Source organism: Chiloscyllium punctatum, chromosome 31 (genome assembly GCF_047496795.1).
Source record: "Chiloscyllium punctatum isolate Juve2018m chromosome 31, sChiPun1.3, whole genome shotgun sequence".
In the NCBI taxonomy this organism is placed as follows: Eukaryota; Metazoa; Chordata; class Chondrichthyes; order Orectolobiformes; family Hemiscylliidae; genus Chiloscyllium; species Chiloscyllium punctatum.
Genome location: NC_092769.1, coordinates 61139482 through 61162668, shown reverse-complemented (window position 1 = coordinate 61162668; position 23187 = coordinate 61139482). Strand labels below are relative to the sequence as shown.

General features: G+C 43.3%; 1 protein-coding gene and 2 long non-coding RNA genes across 4 annotated transcripts in view; 2 read left to right on the top strand and 1 right to left on the bottom strand.

Moving 5' to 3' along the window:
* Positions 1-6366, top strand: part of LOC140456978 (uncharacterized) — a 51256-nt gene extending 44890 nt beyond the window's left edge. The window contains exon 5 of the long non-coding RNA XR_011953291.1: positions 5617-6366. This is a non-coding gene — a long non-coding RNA (uncharacterized lncRNA). The remainder of the gene's footprint in view (positions 1-5616) is intronic.
* Positions 6367-11648: 5282 nt separating this feature from the next.
* LOC140456979 (uncharacterized) overlaps positions 11649-23187 on the bottom strand; it is a 32375-nt gene continuing 20836 nt past the window's right edge. Inside the window, exon 2 of the long non-coding RNA XR_011953292.1 lies at positions 11649-14506. This is a non-coding gene — a long non-coding RNA (uncharacterized lncRNA). The remainder of the gene's footprint in view (positions 14507-23187) is intronic.
* Positions 15472-21294, top strand: LOC140456977 (uncharacterized). 2 transcript variants are annotated; one of them, XM_072550852.1, is made up of 2 exons: positions 15472-15806; positions 17821-21294. In XM_072550852.1, the coding sequence occupies exon 2, from the start codon at positions 17932-17934 to the stop codon at positions 18796-18798; it is 867 nt and encodes a 288-aa protein (XP_072406953.1). In that variant the 5' UTR covers positions 15472-15806; positions 17821-17931; the 3' UTR covers positions 18799-21294. The 2 variants fall into 2 exon arrangements, with proteins under 2 accessions (XP_072406953.1, XP_072406954.1); XM_072550853.1 differs by having other exon boundaries at positions 15472-16426.

Genomic DNA, 23187 nt, shown 5'->3' with positions numbered 1-23187 from the left:
GGTTAAGTTAATAGTTATGGCTTATATTTTAAGTTTAATCAAGAGACATATTTCCAAAAACCATATAATTAAGAAGGAACCCACTCTACTCCCTACTGCAGATTCTCTGTGTGTCACACTTAAAAACAACGATGAATTTATCTGATTCTGTGCTGTGAACTTTGCCCAACAGTTCCTCCATGATCAGTTGTGAATTTCACTGCTTGTTACATTTCCCAGATGCATTCTGATGTCCAATGATACATGAATTCAAACAGCAAAGGCAGTAAGTGTGCAGGTTCACTCTCTCTCTGTCTCTTTCTCTCCTGCAATGACCTCACCATGTGCTTCCTTTGTCTGCTCTTCTCCCTTTTAATATTGCTGTTGTTTTGACTTTCTTTTTCCCAAAGTTCCAAAACAATGCAACAGCATATAAAACAGTAATTGGTGCTCCTGGTGTTCGAGGAAATCACCTCCAACACCTAAAATACCTTAAAAAGGAGCAGCTGTTATAGCCAGAAATTTTTCCCATCCTCCATCTTGGATTGACCCCTTTCCTATTCATGAACTTATCAAAATGAGGTGATAGGTCAGAGAGGAGGGTGGGTTTCTTGTAGAGAGAGGAGGAAAACTCCTTCATGAAGGCAAGTGTGCTAAACACCTTCTTAACCACCCTGTCTACCTGCGATGCAAATTTGAAAGAATGTGCAGTAACTGTACCTGCACCACCACTTCCTCTGGCAGTTAATTCCATATCACTACTCTGTACAAAGAAAATAAATTTCCCATTATTGTCTTTGTTAAATCCTTCTCCTCTCACCTTAAAAATATGCTTCCTAATTTGGATCTCCCCACCTTAGAGAAAATATCTTTGCTATTCACCTTATGTATTCACCTGGTCAGCATGGTGGCTCAGTGGTTAGCACTGCTGCCTCACAGTGCCAGAGACCTGGGTTCATTTCCCACCTCAGGCAACTGTCTGTGTGGAGTTTTCACATTCTCCCCGTGTCTGTGTGGGTTTCCTCCCCCAGTCCAAAAATGTGCAGGTTTAGCTGAATTGGCCATGCTAAATTGCCCATAGTGTTATGTGAAGCGGTAAATGTAAGGGGATGGGTCTGGGTGGGTTGCTCTTCGGAGAGTCGGTGTGGACTTGTTGGCCCGAAGGGCCTGTTTCCACACTGACAGTGATCTAATCTATGCCCCTGGTGATTTAATAAACTTCCATAAGATCACCACTCAACCTCCTGCACATCAGTTAAAAACATCCCAGCCTATCCATCCTGTCTCTATAATTCATTCCTGGCAATATTCTGGTAAATCTTTTCTGAACAGGGTGACCAGAACTGCACACTGTACTCCAGAAGAGCCCTCACCAACATCCTGTATAACCTCAATATGACGTCCCCACTCCTATACTCAAAAGTCTGAGCAATGAAGGGTAAAAACAAGGACTGCAGATGCTGGAAACCAGAGTCTAGATTAGAGTGGTGCTGGAAAAGCACAGCAGGTCAGGCAGCATCCGAGGAGCAGGAAAATCAATGTTTCAGGCAAAAGCCCTTCATCAGGAATAGAGGCAGGGTGCCTGCAGAGTGGAGAGATAAATGAGATGGGTGTGTGGGGGTGGGGAGAAAGTAGCATAGAGTACAATAGGTTAATGGGGGTGCGGATGGAGGTGATACGTCAGAGAGGAGGTTGGGTTTCTTGTAGAGAGAGGAGGAAAACTCCTTCATGAAGGCAAGTGTGCTAAACACCTTCTGAACCACCCTGTCTACCTGCGATGCAAATTTGAAAGAATTATGTACCTGAAGCCTCGATCTCTCTGTGTTCGACAACACTATCCAGGGTCTCACCATTCCTTGTATAAGTCCTGCCATTGTTTGTTTTATTAAAATCCAAATTAAGCTCCATTTTCCACTCCTCAGCCCATTCACCCAATTGATCAAGAGCTCTGCAATCTCTGTAATCAAGAAAGAAAATAGGTTCTTTCCTTTATTATGACAGGAATTGAACATAAATGTAAGGATGTTCTGCTTCATTTCTACAGGGAATGGGCGAGACAACATCTTGAATACATTGTGTAGGTTTTGGAATTCTGGAAATTTATTTGAGGTGATTCAGAGGAGGTTTAGCAGATTAATTCCTGGAATCAGCAGGTTGATGAAGGAGGATAGGTTGAGTGAGATAAAAGGACAAGGAGGTGGATTAGAATTGCTGATTAAAACAGGAAAGTAATGCGATTATGAGCAAGGATACAGGATGTGGTGAAGTAGAATCTGCATGGGTTAAGCTCAGAAACTCAAATGGGCAGAGAATGATAGTGTTCTCTACCCCTTCTACCAAAGTGCATTGTCTCGTTAGGGATGTTGTATTCCCTGGAATTTAGAAGATTGATGGATGATTTGATTCAAAGTTTCCAGATGTTAATCAAAGTTGGTCATGTAGATAGAGAGGAACTATTTCCACTGGATGGGTGAAGTGGGAACTCAAACACCCTTCCAACTGCTGTAATCAGACAGGACTGGAGTTTTTTTGTTCACTGATTATTCGAACAGACAAATGAGAATAGGAGTAGGCCACTCGGCTCTTCGAGCCTGCTCTATCTCTGAATGAGATCATGGCTGATCTGATTTCAACATCAATTCTATGTGTCTGCATATCCCCCCAATAATCTTTCACCATCTTTGTCATCAAAAATTATCTGCCTCTGTCTTTAAAATATTTGAAGATTCTGCATCCAGTGCCTTTTCAGGAAGCAAGTTCGATAGACTGTCAACCCTCTGAGGGAAATGTTTCCTCACCTCTGCTTGAAATGTTTTCTCACCTCACCCTTACTTTTAAACTATGATTACTACCTCTAGATTCTCCCACAGGAGGATACTTTTTTTTCCAGCATCCAACTGGTCAGGTCCCCTTGGGATCTTTTATGTTTCAGTTTAGTCTCCTCTTTCTCTTCTAAATTGCAGAAGATACAGGCCTAGCCTGTCTAGCATTTCCTGACAAAGCAATCCACCTATTCCAGGTATTAGTCCATTAAGCCTTCTCTGAACTGCTTCCAATATATTAGCAACTTTCTAAGTACGGTGACAGTACTGAGCACAGTCCTCCACATGCAGCCTCACCAGTACGGAAGGGGGAATGCATGTATCCCAAGAGGGTACATTCCCACTTGCTTATGGTCATAAGTTTTCAGCAAGCCTTCAGAACATTGGTTAGGCCACGTTTGGAATATTGCATGCAATTCTGGCCTCACTCGTACTGGAAGGATGGTGTGCAACTTGAAAGGGTTCAGAAAAGATTTACAAGGGTTTTGCCAGGGTTGGGGGATTTGAGCCATAGGCTGTGGCTGTTTTCCCTCATGCATTGGAGGCTGAGGGGTAATCTTCTAGAGGTTAATAAAATCATGAGGCATGGATAGGATAAACACGCAAGGTCCTCTCCCAAAGGTAGCAGAGTCCAAAACTGGAGAGCATAGGTTTAAGGTGAGAGGAGAAAGATTAAAAGGGATTTAAGTGACAACTTTTTCACACAAATGATATTTGCCTCCTGGAGTCTTACTGGAGGATTGGAAGGTGGTGAATGTTGTTCCTCTATTCAAGAAGGGTAATAGGGAAATCCCTAGCAATTACAGACCAGTCAGTCTTATGTCTGTGGTCAGCAAAGTTTTGGGAAGAATTCTGAGGGATAGGATTTATGACTATTTGTCAAAGCATAATGTGATTAAGGGAATCAGCATGGCTTTGTGAGGGGCAGATCATGCCTCACAAATCTTACTGAGTTCTTTGAGTAGGTGAAAAATGTGGTGCTGGAAAAGTGCAGCAGGTCAGGCAGCATCCGAGGAGCAGGAGAATCGACATTTCGGGCATAAACCCTTCTTTCCTGAGGAAGGGCCTATGCCCGAAACGTCGATTCTCCTGCTCCTTGGATGCTGCCTGACCTGCTGCGCTTTTCCAGCAACACATTTTTCAGCTCTGATCTCCAGCATCTGCAGTCCTCACTTTCTCTGAGTTCTTTGAGGAGGTGTCAAGACAGGTCAATGATGGTCGAGCAGTGAATGTGGATGTATGTGGACTTCAGCAAAGCATTTGATAGGGTTCCCCATGGTAGGCTCATTGGTAAAGTCAGGAAATATGGGATACAGAGAGGTTTGGCTATCTGGATTCAGAATTGGCTGGCTAACAGAAGGCAGAGAGTGGTTGTAGATGGAAAGTATTCTGCCTGGAGGTCAGTGTTGAGTGGGGTCCCGCAGGGCTCTGTTCTTGGGCCTCTGTGCTTTGTAGTTTTTATAAATAACTTGGATGAGGAGGTTGAGGGGTGGGTTTGTAAATTTGCAGATGACACAGAGGTTGGAGGTGTTGTCGATAGTGTAGAGGTTACTGCAGGCATAAAAGACAGGATTCTTGGCAGTGTGGAGGAACAGAGGGATCTGGGTGTGCAAGTACATAGATCCCTCAAAGTTGTCACCCCAAGTGGATAGGATTGTTAAGAAAGCATATGGTGTTTTGGCTTTCATTAACAGGGAGATCACGTTTAAGAGCCGCGAAGTTTTGCTACAGCTCTACAAGTCCCTGATGAGACCATACTTGGAATATTGTGTCCAGTTCTGGTCGCCCTACTATAGGAAAGATATAGAGGCTTTGGAGAGGGTGCAAAGAAGGTTTACCAGGATGCTGCCTGGACTTGGAGGGCTTGCCTTATGAAGAAAGGTTGAATAAGCTTGGACTTTTCTCTCTGGAGAGAAGGAGGAAGAGAGGAGACCTGATCAGGGTATACAAAATAATGAGTGGAATGGATAGAGTCAATAGCCAGAGACTTTTCCCCAGGGTAGGATTAACTGGTACAAGAAGTCATAGTTTGAAGATATTAGGAGGAAGGTATAAAGGAGACATCAGAGGTAGGTTCTTTATGCAGAGAGTTGTGAATGCATGGAATGCGTTGCCAGCTGTGGTGGTGGAAGCAGAGTCATTGGGGACATTTAAGCGACTGCTGGACATGCACATGGATAGCAGTGAGTTGAGGGGTGGGTAGGTTAAGTTACCATATTTTACATTAGGATTAAATCTTGGCACAACATTGTTGGCCAAAGGGCTTGTTCTGTGCTGTACTTTTCTATGTTTTATGAGTGGTGCATGTATGACACAGGGTGGTAAGTGTATGGAATGAAAAGCCAGAGCAGCTGGTGGAGGCTGGTACAATTACAACATTTAAAAGGCATGTGGATAGGTATTTGAATAGGAAGAGTTTATAAAGACAAAAGCCAAAGGTTTGCAAATGGGGCTAGATTAATTTAGGATATCTGGTTGGCATGAATGAGTTAGACTGAAGGGTCTGTTTCTGTGATACCTATGTCAATGACCTTAAGCCTAGGTCATTTACATTGATCCAATTACAGACTGACCAGGTTCTGGCCAGCCAGTTGTACAGTTTGCATTGTTACACAGACAGCATTGTTATGGTATCACTGAAACCTCCCACTTCATGATCTGCAGAAATAATGACTGGCTGCAGTCTGTTCCCACAGCCTGGTGTGTCCTTCATTTTTCAAATTCTGCCCTTTCAAGGACATTAATGATCCAAGTAGTTTTTATGATAATCTGGCAGCTTTTATTCAATTTTTCCTGTTTTAAATTTATTTTACAGGCAGGAATCTCAAGTCAAATATTGGATCAAGAGCTGTCATTAATGCCTGATTCTCAGGAGCTGAATATCACCAGCTTTGAACATGGAAAGAAAAAGCATTGTTCAATGTGAAGAGCAACCATACGTGTGTTCTGTGCTTGCACAAGGTTTCAGCCAATCATCTGGCCTGTCGAGACATAAATGCAATCAAAACAGACAGACAACAATGACATATCATGGTCATGGATCTCAGTTTGAGCTAAGCAAGGGCTTATGCCCAAAATGTCGATTCTCTTGTTCCTGCCTGACCTGCTGCGTTTTTCCAGCAACACATTCTTAAGCTCTGATCGCCAGCATCTGCAGTCCTCACTTTCTCCTAAGCAAGAGCTGCTCAGCTCCTGATCCCTGTTTTGGTGCAAACATGGACAAAGAATCTCAATTTCAAATGTGATGGTGACTATCCTTGAAATTAAGGACCCATTTGATAGAGTATTGTATCAAGGCATTGTAGCAAAACTAGAGATAACAACCATCTGCGAATGCTATTCTCCCCGTGATAGCAAATGTTTGCAAAGCTTGAGTCATCAGACCTGAGTAGATTATCACAAGGAGAATCTATTCGAGCTTGTACCACAAATGTGTGAAAGAGGTCTCTCAGTCAAGCTTAGCGATACTCTGCCATTTACAGTTCAAAACAGCACATTTTGTGTCACAACAGTTATATGCAATATTGGTATAAAATAAATGTTAGTCATTTATTGCAAAAACAAGTTTAGTAGTTTCTTGCAAAGTTCTGAGTTTCTTTCAGTTCTTATTGTCCATCTTGGAGGGCAGTTCAGAATCTCACAATGAGCCCGTACTGCTCATAAACAGCTTTTCAGTGTACTTAGGCACACATAGCAATAAATAAATGGAAGTCTAGTGGTCATGTGCAGTCCAGACCAGGTAAAGGCAACAGTTTCCTTGCCTTAAAAGCATTCCTGTGCCAGATGGGTTCTTCCCAACAATCAACACATGGTCATGATTTGAGTCTTCAGAGTCTGACAAGCCCTTTGGCCCAAACTGGTCCATGTCGACCAAAATGTCCATCAGTGCTAACCCCATTTCCCTGCACTTGGCCCATATTTTTTCTAAACCATTCCTATCCATGTATAAATGCATTTTTAATGTTGTTAATGTACCTGCCTCAACCACTTCCGCTAGCAGCTCATTCTATATGCGTACACCCTGTGTATAAAAAAAGTTATCCTCAGGTTCCTCTTATTCTTTGCCCACTAACCTTAAACTGATACCTTGAAGTCCTCAATTCCCCATTCCTGGGGGAAAAAATGAGTGCATTCACCCTATCCAATGCCTCACATGATCTTTTATACTTCTCTAAGGTCCCCCTCACTCATCTATGCTCTGAAGAAAAAGTCCTAACCTGTTTAATCTTTTCCTATAACTCAGACAGTTGAGTCCCGGCAATATTCTTGTAAATGTTTTCTTCATTCTTTCCAGTTTGATAACATCCTTCCTATAACAAGGTGACCAAAACTGAACACAATGCTCCAAGTGCGGCCTCAACAGTGTCCTGTACAACTGCAACATAACTTCCTAATTTCTATACTCAATGCCCTGATTGATAAAGGCCAGCATGCCAAAAGCCTTCTTCACTGCCCTGTCTCCTGTGACTCAACTTTCAGAGAACCAAGCACCTGAACTCTAATGACCCTCTGTTCCACAATATTCCTTAAGTAACTGTGTATCCAATTTGCCAGCTCCACGTGGATTCCATGCAGTCTAACCTTTCAGAGCAGGATACCATGTGCAATATTACCAAAAGCCTTACTGAAATCCATGTGGACTATGTCTGCTGCCCAGCCCTCATCAATTTGCCTGGTCACTTCATCAAAGCACTCTTAACAAATTTGTGAGGCATGATCTCCCACACACAAAGCCATGCTGACTGCTTCCAATGAAACCCTGTCATACAGTCATAGAGATGTATGGCATGGAAACAGACCCTTTGGTCCAACCCGTCCACGCCAACCAGCTATCCTAACCCAATCTAGTCCCACCTGCCAGCACCCGGACCATATCCCTCCAAACCCTTCCTATTCATATACCCATCCAAATGCCTGTTAAATGTTGCAATTGTATCAGCCTCCACCACTTCCTCTGGCAGCTCATTCCATACCCGTACCACCCTCTGTGAAAATGTTCCCCCTTAGGTCTCATTTATATCTTTCCCCTCCCACCCTAAACCTATGCCCTCTAGTTCTGGACTCCACGACTCAAGGGAAAAGACTTTGTCTATTTATCCTATTCATGTCCCTCATAATTTTGTAAACCTCAATAAGGTCACCCCTCAGCCTCCAAAGCTCCAGGGAAAACAGCCCCAGCCTGTTCAGCCTCTCCCCACAGCTCAAATCCTCCAGCCCTGGCAACATCCTTGTAAATCTTTTCTGAACCCTTTCAAGTTTCACAACATCCTTCTGATAGGAAGGAGACCAGAATTGCATGCAATATTCCAACAGTGGCCGAACCAATGTCCTGTTCAGCTGCAACATGACCTTCCAACTCCTGTACTCCATACTCTGACCAATAAAAGAAAGTATACCACATGCCTTCTTCATTACCTGCGAACCCACTTTCAAGGTGCTATGAACCTGCACTCCAAGGTCTCTTTGTTCAGCAATGCTCCCTAAGACCTTACCATAAAGTGTATAAGTCCTGCTGAGATTTGTTTTCCCAAAATGCAGGTCCTCACATTTATCTGAATTAAACTCCATCTGCTTCTTCTCGGTCCATTGGCCCATCTGATCAAGATCCTATTGTAATCTGAGGTAACCTTCTTCAGAATCCATTATACCACCAATTTTGGTGTCATCTGCAAACTTATTAACTGTACCTCTTATGCTCGCATCCAAATCATTTATATGAATGCACTCCACTGGTCACAGGCCTCAAGTCTGAAAAACAACCCTCCAGCACCACCCTCTGTCTTCCACCTTTGAGGCAGTTTTATACCCAAATGGCTAGTTCTCCCTTTATTCCGTGAGATCTAACCTTGCTAACTAGTCTCCCATGGGGAACCTTGTCGACCACCTTATTGAAGTCCATATAGATCACATCTACCGCCCTGCCTTCATCAAAAAACTCAATCAAGTTTGTGAGACATGATTTCCCATGCACAAAGTCATGTTGATTATCCCTAATCAGTCCTTGCCTTCCAAATACATATACACCCTGTCCATCAGGATTCCCTCCAACAATTTGCCCACTACCAATATCAGGCTCACTGGTCGAAAGTTCTCTGGCTTGTCCTTACCACTCTTCTTAAACAGTGGCACCAACCTCCAGTCTTCCGGCACCTCACCTGTGACTATCATTGATAAAAATATCTCAGCAAGAGGCCCAGCAATCACTCCTCTAGCTTCCCACAGAGTTCTAGGGTACACCTGATCAGGTCCTGGAAATTTATCCACCGTTATGCATTTCAAGACATCCAGCACTTCCTCTTCTGTAATATGGACATTTTCCAAGGTGTCACCATCTATTTCTCTACTTTCTATATCTTCCATATTCTTTTCCACAATAAATACTGATGCTAAATACTCGGTTAGTATCTCCCCCGTTTTCTGCGGCTCCACACAAAGACCGCCTTGCTGATCTTTGAGGTGCCCTATTCTCTCCCCGGTTATCCTTTTTTCCTTAATGTATTTGTAAAACCTGTTTGAATTCTCCTTAACTCTATTTGCCAAAGCTATTTCATGTCCCCTTTTTGCCCTCCTGACTTCCCTCTTAAGTATACTCCTACTTCCTTTATACTCTAAGGATTCACTCGATCTATCCTGTCTATACCTTACATATGCTTCCTTCTTTTTCTTAACAAAATCCTCATTTTCTTTAGTCATCCAGCATTCGCTATACCTACCAGCCTTTTCTTTCACTCGAACAGGAATATACTTTCTCTGGATTCTCGTTATCTCATTTCTGAAGGCTTCCTATTTTCCAGCCATCCCTTTCCCTGTGAACATTTGCCTCCAATCAGTTTTTGAAAGGTCTTGCCTATTACCATCAAAACTGGCCTTTCTCTGATTTAGAACTTCAACTTTTAGATCTGGTCTATCCCTTTCCATCATTATTTTAAATCAAATAAAATTATGATCGCTGGACCCAGAGTGCTCCCCCACTGATACCTCAGTCACCTGCCCTGCCTTATTTCCCAAGAGTAGGTCAAGTTTTGCACCTTCTCTAGTAGGTACATCCACCTACTGAATCAGAAAATTGCCTTGTACACACTTAACAAATTCCTCTCCATCTAAACCTTTAACACTATGGCAGTCCCAGTCGATGATTGGAAAGTTAAAATCCCCTACCATAACTACCCTATTATTCTTACTGATAGCTGAGATCACCTTACAAGTTTGTTTCTCAATTTCCCTCCGACTATTGGGGGGGGGGGGGGGGGGTCTATAATACAATCCCAATAAGGTGATCATACCTTTCATATTTCTCAGTTCCACCCAAATAACTTCCCTGGATGTATTTCTGGGAATATCCTCCCTCAGCACATCTGTAATGCTATCCCTTATCAAAAACACCACTCCCCCCTCCTCTCTTGCCTCCCTTTCTATCCTTCCTGTAGCATTTGTATCCAGGAACATTAAGCTGCCAGTCCTGCCCAGCCTTGAGCCATGTATGCACCTTGCATTGAAATAAATGCAGTTTATTTTATTAGACCTACCTTGTCCCTGCCTGCCCTGACTGTTTGATTTGCTTCTGTTCTCAACTGTACCAGTCTCAGATTGATATCTTTCCTCAGTACCTCCCTGGGTCCCAAACCCCACCTCTCCTTACTAGTTTAAATCCTCTGAAGCAGCTCTAGCAAATCTTCCTGCCAGTATATTAGTCCCCTTCCAATTTATGTGCAAACCATCTTTCTTCTACAGGTCACTTCTACCCCAAAAGAGAATCCAATGGTCCAAAAATGTGAATCCTTCTCCCATACACCAGCTCCTTAGCCATGCATTCATCTGGTCTATCCTCCTATTCCTGCCCTCACTAGTTCGTAACACCAGGAGTGATCCAGGACCTCCTTTTTAAATTCCTGCCTTACTCTCTGTAATCACCCTTCAGAATCTCAAACTTGTCGTTGGTTCCACTGTGGTCAATGACCTCTTGCTGGCCCCTCTCCCCCTTGAGAACATTCTGCACCCTCTCTGAGACATCCTTGATCCTGGCACCAGGGAAGCAACACACCATTCTGATTTTTTCCTGCTGGCCACAGAAACGTCTGTCTGTACTTCAGACTACACATTCCCATAACATAATTGATCTCTTGGAACCTGACATACCCCTCATTGCATTAGAGCCAGTCTCAATACCAGACCCTTGGCTGAATTGTTTATCCTTTCCATTATTCTGATAAACTTGTCTGTGTTTTTTCTAATGTCTTTATATCCCACTAAACCCTGTCTATGTCCTTTATAATGCCTTCTGTTCCAATAAATCCCTTCTGTGTCCTTTCTGATATCATTACATTTCAGGTGAAGAGTGAGGATCAGGATTATAGCCAATGCTCTAACTGAGGCTGAACCATTGATATTACAGTTGTACTATGTGCTCTTTGCTTACTTAACCTGATTTATCCATGCATAAACTAACCCAAATAATTGTCTAATCACATCATAAACACTGTCTCTGTGGAAACCAAGATCTCTCTACTTTTATACTTTCATGGAATATGGGAATGGGTTGCAAGTTCAACATCCCTAAATCCCCATGACCTCAGTGACTCTCAACTATGGGCAACTGCGATTCAAGCACCTCATTGTGGGACTATAGTCATTTTCAGTACAGACTGGGTAAGGACAGTAAATACCATCACCAGAGGAGTCTGTGGACCTGAGATCTATACTTTTGAAAAAAAAACTCTATTTATTACATACCCTGTTTCAATGTTGGTGTCTCCTTAGAGCACAAAGTGATGCACAGTCACTATTAAACTCTACCCACTGATTACTTTGTGATTGGAGATATTCTCCTCACCTCCCATTATTCTAAAATTTCAAAAACATACTTTATTCATAAAAAGAAATTTTGGTACATATACAGTTGGTGAAGCTGTTCAGGTGTATACATTTTGTTTGCCTTCAGAGAACAAATTGCATCATTGATGTTCACTATTCTCTACATTTACACAGAACATAGACCACAGAAAAGTACAGCACAGAACAGGCCCTTTGGCCACCATGTTGTGTCGAGGATTAATCCTAATATAAAATAAAATAACTTAACCTGTGCACCCCTCAATTCACTGCTATCCATGTGCATGTGCAGCAGTTGCATAAATCTTCCTCATGACTCTGCTTCCACCATCACTGGCAGCGCATTCCATGCATTCACAACTCTCTGCATAAAGAACCTTCCTCTGACATCCCTCCATACCTTTCTCCAAATATCTTAAAAGTATGACCCCTCATGCCTGTCAATCCTGTCCTGGGGAAAAGTCTCTGGCTATTGAATCTATCTATGCCTCTCATTATCATATATACCTCGATCCTCCTTCTCTCCAGAGAGAAAGATCCGAGCTTAGTCAACATAAGCCTTCATAAGGCAAACCCTCCAGTCCAGGCAGCATCCTGGTAAGCCTTCTTTGCACCCTCTCCAAAGCCTCTGTATCTTTCCTATAGTAGGGCGACCAGAACTGGACACAATAATGCAAGTGTGGTCTCACCAAAGACTTGTAGAGCTGTAGCAAAACCTCACGGCTCAAATTTAATCTCCCTGTTAATGAAAGCCAAAACACCATATGCGTTCTCAACAACTCGATCCACTTGGGTGGCAATTTTGAGGGATCTATGTACTTGAACACCAAGATCCCTTTGTTCCTCCACACTACCAAGAATCCTGTCTTTAATCCAATATTCAACATTCAAGTTCGACCTTGCAAAATGCATCACTTCACATTTATCCAGGTTGAACTCCACCTGCTATTTCTCAGACCAGCTCTGCATCCTGTCTAAGTCGTACTGCAGCCGCCAATAGCCCTTGATACTATCAATGGCACCTTTGCTGTGTCATCTGCAAATTTATTAACCCACCTCTCAACCTCCTCATCCAAGTCATTTATAAAAACTACAAAGAGCAGAGGCCCAAGAACAGAGCCCTGCGGGACCCCACTGAACACTGACCTCCAGGTAGAATATTTTCCATCCACAACCACTCTCTGCCTTCTGTCAGCCAGCCAATTCTGAATCCAGATAGCCAAATCTCCCTGTATCCCATACTTCCTGACTTTATGATTGAGCCTACCATGGGGAACCTTATCAAATGCCTTGCTGAAATCCATATGCACAATATCCACTGCTTGACCTTCATCAACCTGACTTGTCACCTCCTCAAAGAACTCAATAAGATTTGTGAGACATTATCTGCCCCTCATAAAGCCATGCTGACTGTCTTTAATCATGCTATGGTTTTCTAAATAGTCATAATCCCTTTCCCTCAGAATTCTTCCCAAAACTTTACTGACCACAGACGTAAGACTGACTGGTCTGTAATTGCCAGGGATTTCCCTATTATCCTTCTTGAAAAGATGAACAACATTTGCCTCCTTCCAATCCTCCAGTACAACTCCCGTGGAGAGTGAGGAGGCAAAGATCTTCGCCAGCGGCTTAGCAACCTCCTTTCTTGCTTCCTGGAGTAACCTAGGATAAATTTGGTCTGACCTTGGGGACTTATCAATCTTAATGTTTGCCAAAATTTCCAATGCATCAACTTCAACAATCTTGATCTGTTCAAGCCTATACCACAGCTCCTCAAAGTTCTCATTCACAACAAGGTCCATTTCCTGAGTCAAAACCGAAGCAAAACAACTCATTTAGGGCTTTCCCTATCTGCTCAGACTCCATGCACAAGTTCCCTACACTATTCCTGATCAGTCCTACCTTCTCTCTGATCACTTCTTATTTCTCACGTATGAGTAAAATGCCTTTGGGTTCTCCCTTCTTGACTACCCTTTTTCGTGTCCCCTTCTGGCTCTCCTCAGTCAATTTTTGAGCTCCTTTCTAGCACGCCTGTAATCCTCTAATGCTGTGCTAGATCCTTGCTTTCTCCACCTTACATAAACTGCCTTCTTCCTTTTGATGATAAGCTCCTCTGTTCTCACCATCGAAGGTTCCTTAATCTAACCTCTTCTTGGTGGTGTCTCAGAGGAACAAATTCGTACATCACTCGCAACAACTGCTCCTTAAACAGTCTCCACATGTCTGCTGTGCCCTTTTTTATGGAACAATTGCTCCCAGTCTGTACTTCCCAACTCCTGTCTGACAGTATCATAATTTCCTTTTTCCCAATTATATATCTTCCCATGGTAACGGATCCTTTCCCTCAACCATTTGGCATTTAGTTGCGATGTCAGCTGGGCCCAATACTGAATGGACCTCAGTTATTCTTCAGCAGAAGCACCTGACAAGGTGGTCTTTCCCCACCACTCCTCGGCGGCAGCTGCCCAAAGCTTCACTGTGCCCCTCAGCACATAGCCCTGGGCCTTGGAACGTGCCAGTCTGCAACCCTCGGTCAGGGTCAACTCCTTCAACCGGAATACCTGCAAATCTTGGGCAGACCAAAGAGTGTCTTTCACTGAGCTGATGGTCCTCTAGGCACACTTGATGTTCATCTCAGTGTGTATCCCAGGGAACAGACATCGGGATGGACCTCCATAAACACTACTGCATTCCTTTCCAGACTTCCTTTGCGTAGGCACTTTCCAGAAGGAGGCATGTGACAGTCTCATCTCCGCCACAACATTTTCTCGAACGATTGGCATTTGATAAGCTTGAACATCAGCACTGGGGATATGTAGTAGTGAGTGATTCATTTTCTGTTGTTTGTCCTTTTGCTTTGCCTTATTGGAGCAAATCTGAATTCAAAATAAAGCCACACAACAAACAGATAAATATTAAATTCAGGAAAAGATGCTGCTGAAATTAGATGTCAATACTGAGAAGCAAACAAAAGTGAAGTGGAATCTCAATGATTTTACTGATTATTGAGCAGAACTAATTGAGCCATGGGACTCTGGTGGTCAATTTAATTATCTGCATTGCTTTTAAGCAGTCTCCTTGCTTTGGAAAGATTCCGAGTTGGTATCTGTCCGGCTATCTCAGTTGGTAGAGCAAGATTTTTAATCCCAGGTTGTGTGTTTCACACCCATATTGGATAATGTGCCTTTGAAATCTTGCTTTTTCAAATGAACTTTGGCTCTTTATTCCACCAGCAGTGTTATCACATTCAAAATGCGGCCTTTTCCTTTACGGGTTTATTCATGTCATAGTTGCTGGTTCAATATACTGAAAAACCAACACCCACCACCAGAAGTAGTGTCATTTGTCATTTTGCATTGTTAGCAATTTTGGGAACAACGACTGAATAGTTGGGTGGACACGGTTAGGAAATGGAACTCCAGAAACGATATTAAAGAACATGATGAGCTAAAATCAAAGCAAGAACTAACAATGGATACAGGAGCATGGGACTCAAAATCTAAAAACAAGCAACACTGATTTCAGATAAGTTAGCCTGACCCACGATCAACTTAAAGATACGCAATTTTAAAAAAAAGTGCTGTAAAAAAAATAAAATCCACGAGCTTTTCTGTTATAATCCTAGCAATTTGTCAAGACGTGGTTGATGCTGAGGCAGAGGATCTACCGTTTTGCATTCATGGGCAGACAATGTGAGGAACAAGTGAACAGAGGCAATGGTTAACATTGGTGAGACACGTGTTCTTGAATTTTATGACGTCACACTGTTTCTGAAGCTTCAGCAAAGCCAATTAATAAACACAATTGACCCGTCACTGCAACGTACTTACCCAGCACTCCCCGCGGTTGTGAATGTTCCCCGATATACGTCATGATTCGGAGATGCCGGTGTTGGACTGGGGTGTACAAAATTAAAAATCACACAACACCAGGATATAGTCCAACAGGTTTAACTGGAAGCACTAGCTTTCGGAGCGTCGCTCCTTCATCAGGTGGTGGTGTGTGATTTTTAACCCCAATCAACACAACATGAAAAACGCGCATGCGTAGTGTTTAAGCGGCATGGAACATGCGCGAAAACCGTGAAGGTGGTGGTGGGATGATCACTTAGGATTCATAAACAGTAAGATGATGGAGCAGTGGAGAGACCGATGGATGTGGCGAGTGCTCGGCCAGGTTAGTAAACGTGTTCTGCAAGTCTCTTGCAAACCCCAGTCAGGAATTTATCTCTCCTTCTTCTGCCGTGAACAAAGAGCGGGGCCACAGCTTCTCGCGTTGGGCCTATGCTAAAGGACGCCATCTTTCTTAGGGGCAATGAGGCGCAATGGACATGCAAAGCCGCCGTCTTTGTAGGGGGCCAGGGAGCAGCCGCCGATATTAGCTTAGAATTGTCAGTCAAACTGATGAGACCTCACGGCTTCTTGGTGAGGCAAAGCTATGGCAAAGACTAAAGGATAAGATAACAAATCTCGCAACAAAACCAATAACTGCTAGAGGAACGCTTCAAGTCTGGCACAACATATGGAGAAAAATATGGAGTTAATTATAGAATCCCTACAGTTTGGAAACAGGCTATACGGCCCAACTGGTCCACAGTGATCCTCCGAAGAGCATCATACCCAGACCCATCCCCCACCCTATTGGCCAGTCCACCTAACGTGCACATCCTTGGACTGTGGCAGGAAACTAGAGCACCCAGCAGAAACCTATGCTGACCAGGGGACAATGTGCAAACCTCACACGACAGTCACCCCAGGATGGAATTGTACCCGGGTCCACAGTGCTGTGAGGCAGCGGTAAGAAACACTGAATCACCATGCTTCCCATTTCAAGTCCAGTGACCTTTCTTAAATTGTTTGCTTCAATTCCCTCTGCCATCCAACCCGAGGTGTCCAAAGACCTGTGGTTCTGTTCAGTCACATTAAGTCCCTCAGCTGAAACTCATAACCCTGTGTAAACGGTATCTTCAAATACAGGTCAGTCAATGGCAGAGAGGAGAAAGTGAGGACTGCAGATCAGAGTTGATAACGTATTGCTGGAAAAGCGCAGCAGGTCAGGCAGCATCCAAGGAGCAGGAGAATCAACGTTTTGGGCACGAGCCCTTCTTCGGGCTCATGCCCGAAACGTCGATTCTCCTGCTCCTTGGATGCTGTCTGACCTGCTGTGCTTTTCCAGCAACATGTTATCAGCAATGGTAGAGAGGGTCAATGTTCAACAGGTTGATGGTGCAGCCATTGTGACCCAGGTCATAGGAGGACAGTGTTGTGATTCCTTTATTGACCGCAATAATCCCCCGGAGGGCTCGCCCAAAACTGTGAGTTGTGTCCTGTATCCCCTCTACAATCATTCATGAATAACATTTCTGATCTGCCTTGCTCCAAACTATCAGAAGCGTGTTCAACTCTTATATTTTGTACGATTGCGTCCTGTGTAGTTCAGCCTCAGATGATGACCAAAAAGAGAGATGAAATCAGTGGCTTTGGCATGGAGTTTGTTGCTTGTCTAAAGACACTGACTTCATTCTTCCCAATATTCATTTAGTTAAATGAAGGTTTTATTTTAAATTCAGAACTGGATGTCCCACAGGGTAGTATGGTGTGGGACTTGGAAGTGATTTGGGTGATAAGGTTGTTAACATACACCAGCTGCCAGGATTCTTATAGGAGGTTTAGGATTTTGTTTACAAAATTCCTCTTGTTGAACCATGACAACACCATAACCCCTCTCTTTCTTGGTCTCTCCACTAATCCAAGGCAGATTCTGCTGTGGTTCAGAAGGAGTGACATGTTTGTGATCCAGTTGAGTGTTTATGACAATCAGGCAGCTTTATGGTTCACGGGTTTTATCTCCAGAAATTATAAGATTCATTGAGTTCAATTTACATTTCTGTCTTTGCGAGACCTCAGGCGACTGTCTGTGTGGAGTTTGCACATTCTCCCCGTGTCTGTATGGGTTTCCTCCGGGTGCTCCGGTTTCCTCCCACAGTCCAAAGATGTGCAGGTCAGGTGAATTGGCCAATCTAAATTGCCCGTAGTGTTAGGTAAGGGGTAAATGTAGGGGTATGGGTGGGTTGCGCTTCGGCGGGGCGGTGTGGACTTGTTGGGCCGAAGGGCTGTTTCCACTCTAAGTAATCTAATCTAATCTAAAACCTCACTCATTCCCTTCTTTCTGTTTTCAATCATTTTTCCAGGATTTTGGAAGGGGAGAATTTACCATCAACAAATTCCAATTAAACACTACATCAGGATCTGACAGTGTCACCCAATTTTTGGTAACCTGAATATCTTTCTGGACTTTGAACATGGAAGGTAAAATCACCTTTCACAGTGGGGAGAAACACTACTCATGTCCTCTGTGTGGACGAGGCTTCAGTCGATCATCTGGCCTGTCCAGACACAAGTGCAGTCACACTGGGGAAAAACCGTGGAAATGTGTGGATTGTGGAAAGGGATTCAATTACCCATCTGACCTGGAAACACATCGACGCAGTCACACTGGAGAGAGGCCATTCACTTGTCCTGAGTGCGGGAAGGGATTCACTCAGTTTTCCAACCTCTTATGTCATCAGAGAACTCACACTGGGGAGAGACCATTCACATGCACAGAGTGTGGAAAGGGATTCACTCAGTCATCCCACCTGATGGCACATCAGCGAGTTCACACTGAGAATAGGTCATTCGGCCGGTCAGAGTATGGGAAGGGAAGCACTCAGTCATCACACCAGCGAGTTCACAATGGCGAGAGATCATTCATCTGTTCTGAGTGTGGCAAGGGATTCACTCAGTCATCCCACCTGCTGAAACACCAGCGGGTTCACAGTGATGAAAGACCATTTCAATGCCTGCATTGTGGGAAATGCTTTAAAAGTTCTGCTGAATTAGTCAGCCATCAACGTGTTCACACTGATGAGAAACCATTCAGATGCTCTTACTGTGGGACTGGGTTCAGGAAATCATCTCATCTCATTGTGCACCAGCGAATTCACACTGGGGAGAGGCCATTCAGCTGCCCTGAGTGTGGGAAAAGGTTCAATAATTTGTCCAATCTGCTGAAGCACCAGCGTATTCACACCGGGGAGAGACCCTTCACCTGCTCAGAGTGCGGTAAAGGATTTACTCAGTCATCCAATCTGTTGAGACATAAGCAAGTTCACAAGCAGCTACCATGACTGGTTTTGCTGTTACTCACAATCAGGACTGAACCCTGTGAAATGGGGTCTGGCTCACCTGATGATCACCACCTCCAGCCCAGCTCTTGGTGTTAACTCTCTGAATAAAGTGAAATCAATTCAGCTTTGCTTTAAGTATTAGCATACAAGTATGGAGGTGGAGGTCTGAAATACAAACAAAGCATTGGAGAAACTCAGTACATCTGACAGCATTTGTGAAGAGGGAAAAATAATTAATGTTTCAAGTCTAATCTACTCTTCCTTGACACTGAAGGGGAACTAAGAAAATAATGGTATTTATGCTGGAGAAACGGTGGGGGTGGGGAGCAAGTGGAAGATTGTGTGGGTGTTCAGAATGTCAGTGATGGTTGTATAGAATCTCTACTGTGTGGAAATAGGCCATTAGGCCCAACAAGACCACACCGACTTGCCGAAAAGTATTCCACCCAAACCCATACCCCTACCCTATTACTGTACATTTCCCCCGACTAATGCACTTAGCCTACACATTCCTGAAGATTATTGGGCAATTTGGCATAGCCAATTCACCTAACCTGCACATCTTTGGACAGCGGGAGGAAACTGGAGCACCAGGAGCAAACCCACACAGTCACAGGCAAACTCCACACAGACAGTCACCCAAGCCAGGAAATCAAACCTGAGTCCCTGGTGCTACGAGGCAGCAGTGCTAGCCACTGTGCCACTCTAGGAGAGTTTTAGATGGAGAGATGAGATGAGAGTGGTAAGTGTATAGCAGAAAATAGGTCAGTTCTGCTAAGAGCAAACCCGAGTAAACAAGACACTGGGAGGGTGTCAGTGGGAAGGGAGGTGAATTGAAATAGAGGTTCTGGTGTTTTTGCTCCCCGTTTGCTTTCTCATATCAGTCCTGTTCACCTCCTGTGCGCAGTGACCTACATCAGCTCCAGGTCAAGTGATGGCTCAGTTTAAAATTTCTTGATTTCAAATCACCCATGGCCTCGCCCCTCTCTATACCTGCCATGTAGAGAACAGAGGAGTTAGTACAGCTCAGGCTATATTCTCCCATAGGCTCACCCCTCCCTATCCCTGTGATGTGGGGAATGAGGAGTTAATACAGATATTTTATTTATGTGAGTGATCTTTATGTAACCTGAGCCATGAACTGATTACAATGAGAGTACTTCCTAAAAGTGAGGAATTTTATGCATCGGATCAAGGACTGACAGGCAGAAAGCACATGCTGTCTGAGATTAAGTTTACTGAGATTAAGCTTGGCTTCAAATACTGGGATTGACATACCCGTTCCAACATAAACTGGGCAGGAAACTTGGGAAACAACAGTCTTAGACTCATGTGGAATATTCTTGTGTTGGTGGAGTGGGCAGGTAGGTGGCAGATGAGATTCAGTGCAGGGAACTGTAAGGTAATGTATTCTGGTCACAAGAATTCGGAAAGATAATCTAAAATAGAAGGTACAATTCAAACAATGTGGCAGCAGAAGGACATGGATGTACATGTGCATCACTGAAGGTGGCAGGACTGAGTGAGAAATGAATAAAAGATGCAATATTTTCAGCTTTATTTGTAGGGGCAAAGAATACAAGAGCAGGTGATGTTGAAATTGTATACAAGACTCTAATTTAGACCTCACCTGGAGATTGTGTAGTCATCGCCACCAAGTTATAGGAAAAGTATGAATGCATTGGAGCAAGTGCTGAAGTGCTTTACAAGAATGCTTCTAGGAATGAGATAGATTAACGAAGATGGAACTGTTCTCCTTGAAGAGGAGAAGGCTGAGATGAGATTGATGAAAGTTTTCAAAATTAGAATCCTACTGAATAGAAATACGTAAGAAGTTCTTCCCACTTGTGAATTGGGAAACAAAAAGGAGAGGATATAAATTTAAAGTGACATGCAAAAGAAGCAAAGTGACATGAGAAAAAGCTTTGTCACACAGTGAATGGCCAGGGTGTGGAAGGCACTGCCTGGAAATGTGGCAGAGGTAGGTTCTATTGAGGCTTATTTGGATAGACCTGATGTACAGACATATGGAGTAAAGCCAGCAAATTGGCTGTAGAGAATAGAAGTGATGTTGGCATGATGACCTCAATGGTCTCTTTTTGTGCTGAAACAATTCTTTGGTTCTGTGAAGTAAATTATAATGAAATTGTGATGTGTTCAAATGGAACTGGCATACAGAATCAGAAATGGGAAATGTACTGAAACTGGTGGAATAGTGCAACAGAGATTGAGAGTCTATCCTGAAGAGATTCAGAAAGGAACTATTGAGGTGGAATAGTCTGGAATAAGTTATAGTGTCATAGAGATGTACAGCAGGAAACAGACTCTCTTCGGTCCAAATTGTCCACGCTGAACAGATATCAAACTAATTAAGTCTCAATTGTCACAAATCCTTCTAAATCCTTCCTATTTACGCACTGATCCAGATGCTTTTAAACGTTGGTCGTCTTGTTCAAATTTGTGTGCTTTACAGCTGAATAAAAAGAGTTATGGCAATTAGTACGTCAGTTGTAAAAGAGAAGTGGTGGATGGCGAGAAGTACTGTTGTACTGCATAATAGAGTGCATTATACAAGCGAAAAATCCATTATTAAACTGATCACTGGAACTAGAAATTAATTTACAGACAGAAAATAGCAGAATATGTGAGAAAATGAAATAAACCATCGAAAAGAATCCCATAGACCATTAGGCCCAATAAGTTCACATCGAATCTCTAAAGAGTAACTCACCCCAACCCATTCCTCTACCCTATTACCTTATGTTTACCCCAATTAATGCACCTAACCTACAATTATGGGCAATTTAGCATGGCCAATTCACCTACCCTGCACATCTTTGGATTGTGGGAGGAAACTCACGCAGACAGAGGGGGAGAATGTGCAAACCCCACAAAGAGTCACTCGAGGTGGAAATTGAACTCAGGTCCCAGGTGTTGAGAGGGAACAGTGCTAACCACTGAGCGACCATGCTGCCCTCTGCACCACTCTCTGCGTGTAGCTGAAAACAGTGTGTGTCCGGTACAACATCTCAACAACAAACAAAACTAGCACAGGTGGCCTTGGACTCTGCTGGACTAATGTAATTCAAAGTTCTTCACCTCTGCTTTGCCTCCCTTGTGTTCTAAGTGAGCATTCGGTCACAGGAGCTAAGGTCAGAAAACAGACAATGTCAAGGATTTAAAGGAATGGTGAAGGTCAGAGAGGAGCTGAGGGAAGAGCTAATTAGGACCTCATGAAAAATCGAACAGCTCCCATGAAGAACCCAAGTGTATTCGCAGACAAATTTCATAGCTGTTACTGTGAGACTTAAGAGGGGAAAGGCAAGGATGGTAATGATGGAGGCCAACTGTAAATAATATTAATTGATACTATCCATGATCATTACCCTGACTCTAAGAAGGAGGATCTTGACTAAGCTGTCCTTTACATTTCAATTCACTGTTAAAGCAGGCTGTTGTTTGCAACATCAAAAAACAAAATTGGTTTGAGGGATAACTTGCAACGTTTGGAAACAGTTGACGTTAAGGCTGCATAACTGGCTCAAATTCTTTCCCAGACTGTTTACTGGAACACTCCACCAGGTGTCTGTGTGTCAGTGCTTTTCTAGTCATACTGATGTTTGAGATGTTCTCTTACTAACAGATCAGATGAATACATTGAAAGGTTACATTCAGGTTCTGATGATTCAAGTAACTCTCTCAAATTGCAGTAGGATTTATGATTTGAGTTTTCCATCAACAAATCCTTTCTTTCTATTGCACTGGACAAGAAACTGTGTCCAGACAAATCCAGGCTTTGTTGAACACTTTCCCCTCAAAGTTATAAATCCATGTCCCACATTCTCCCTACTTTTTCTGCCATAATTCTACAACATAGAACAGTGCACCACAGTACAGGACTTTCGGCCCTAGATGTTGTACTGACCTTTATCCTACTCTAAGATCAAACTAACCTACATACCCTTCCTTTTACTATCATCCAAGTGCTTAAATGTCTGAATGTATCTGACTCTATTACAACCGCTGGCAGTGCAATGCACACACTCATCACTCTCTGTACAAAGAACCGATCTCTGACATCTCCCCTAAACCTTCCTCCAATCACCTTAAAATTATTTACCCCTGCGATAGCCATTTCTGCCCAGGTAAAAAGTCACTGACTATTCACTGTGTCTATGCCTGTCATATTGTACACCACTATGAAGTCATCGCTCATCCTTCTTTGCTCCAATAAGAAAAGCACTAGCTCCCTCAACCTTTCTTCATAAGACATGCCCTCCAGTCCAGGCAGCATCCTGGTAAATATTATCTGCACCCTCTCTAAAGCTTCCACATTGTTCCTATAATGAGGTGAACATGTCTGAACACAATAATCCAAATGTGGTCTGT

What these genes read in the sequence shown, in the direction of transcription:
- LOC140456977 (XM_072550852.1), top strand. Translation starts at nt 17,932, where the DNA reads ATGGAAGGTAAAATCACCTTTCACAGTGGGGAGAAACACTACTCATGT.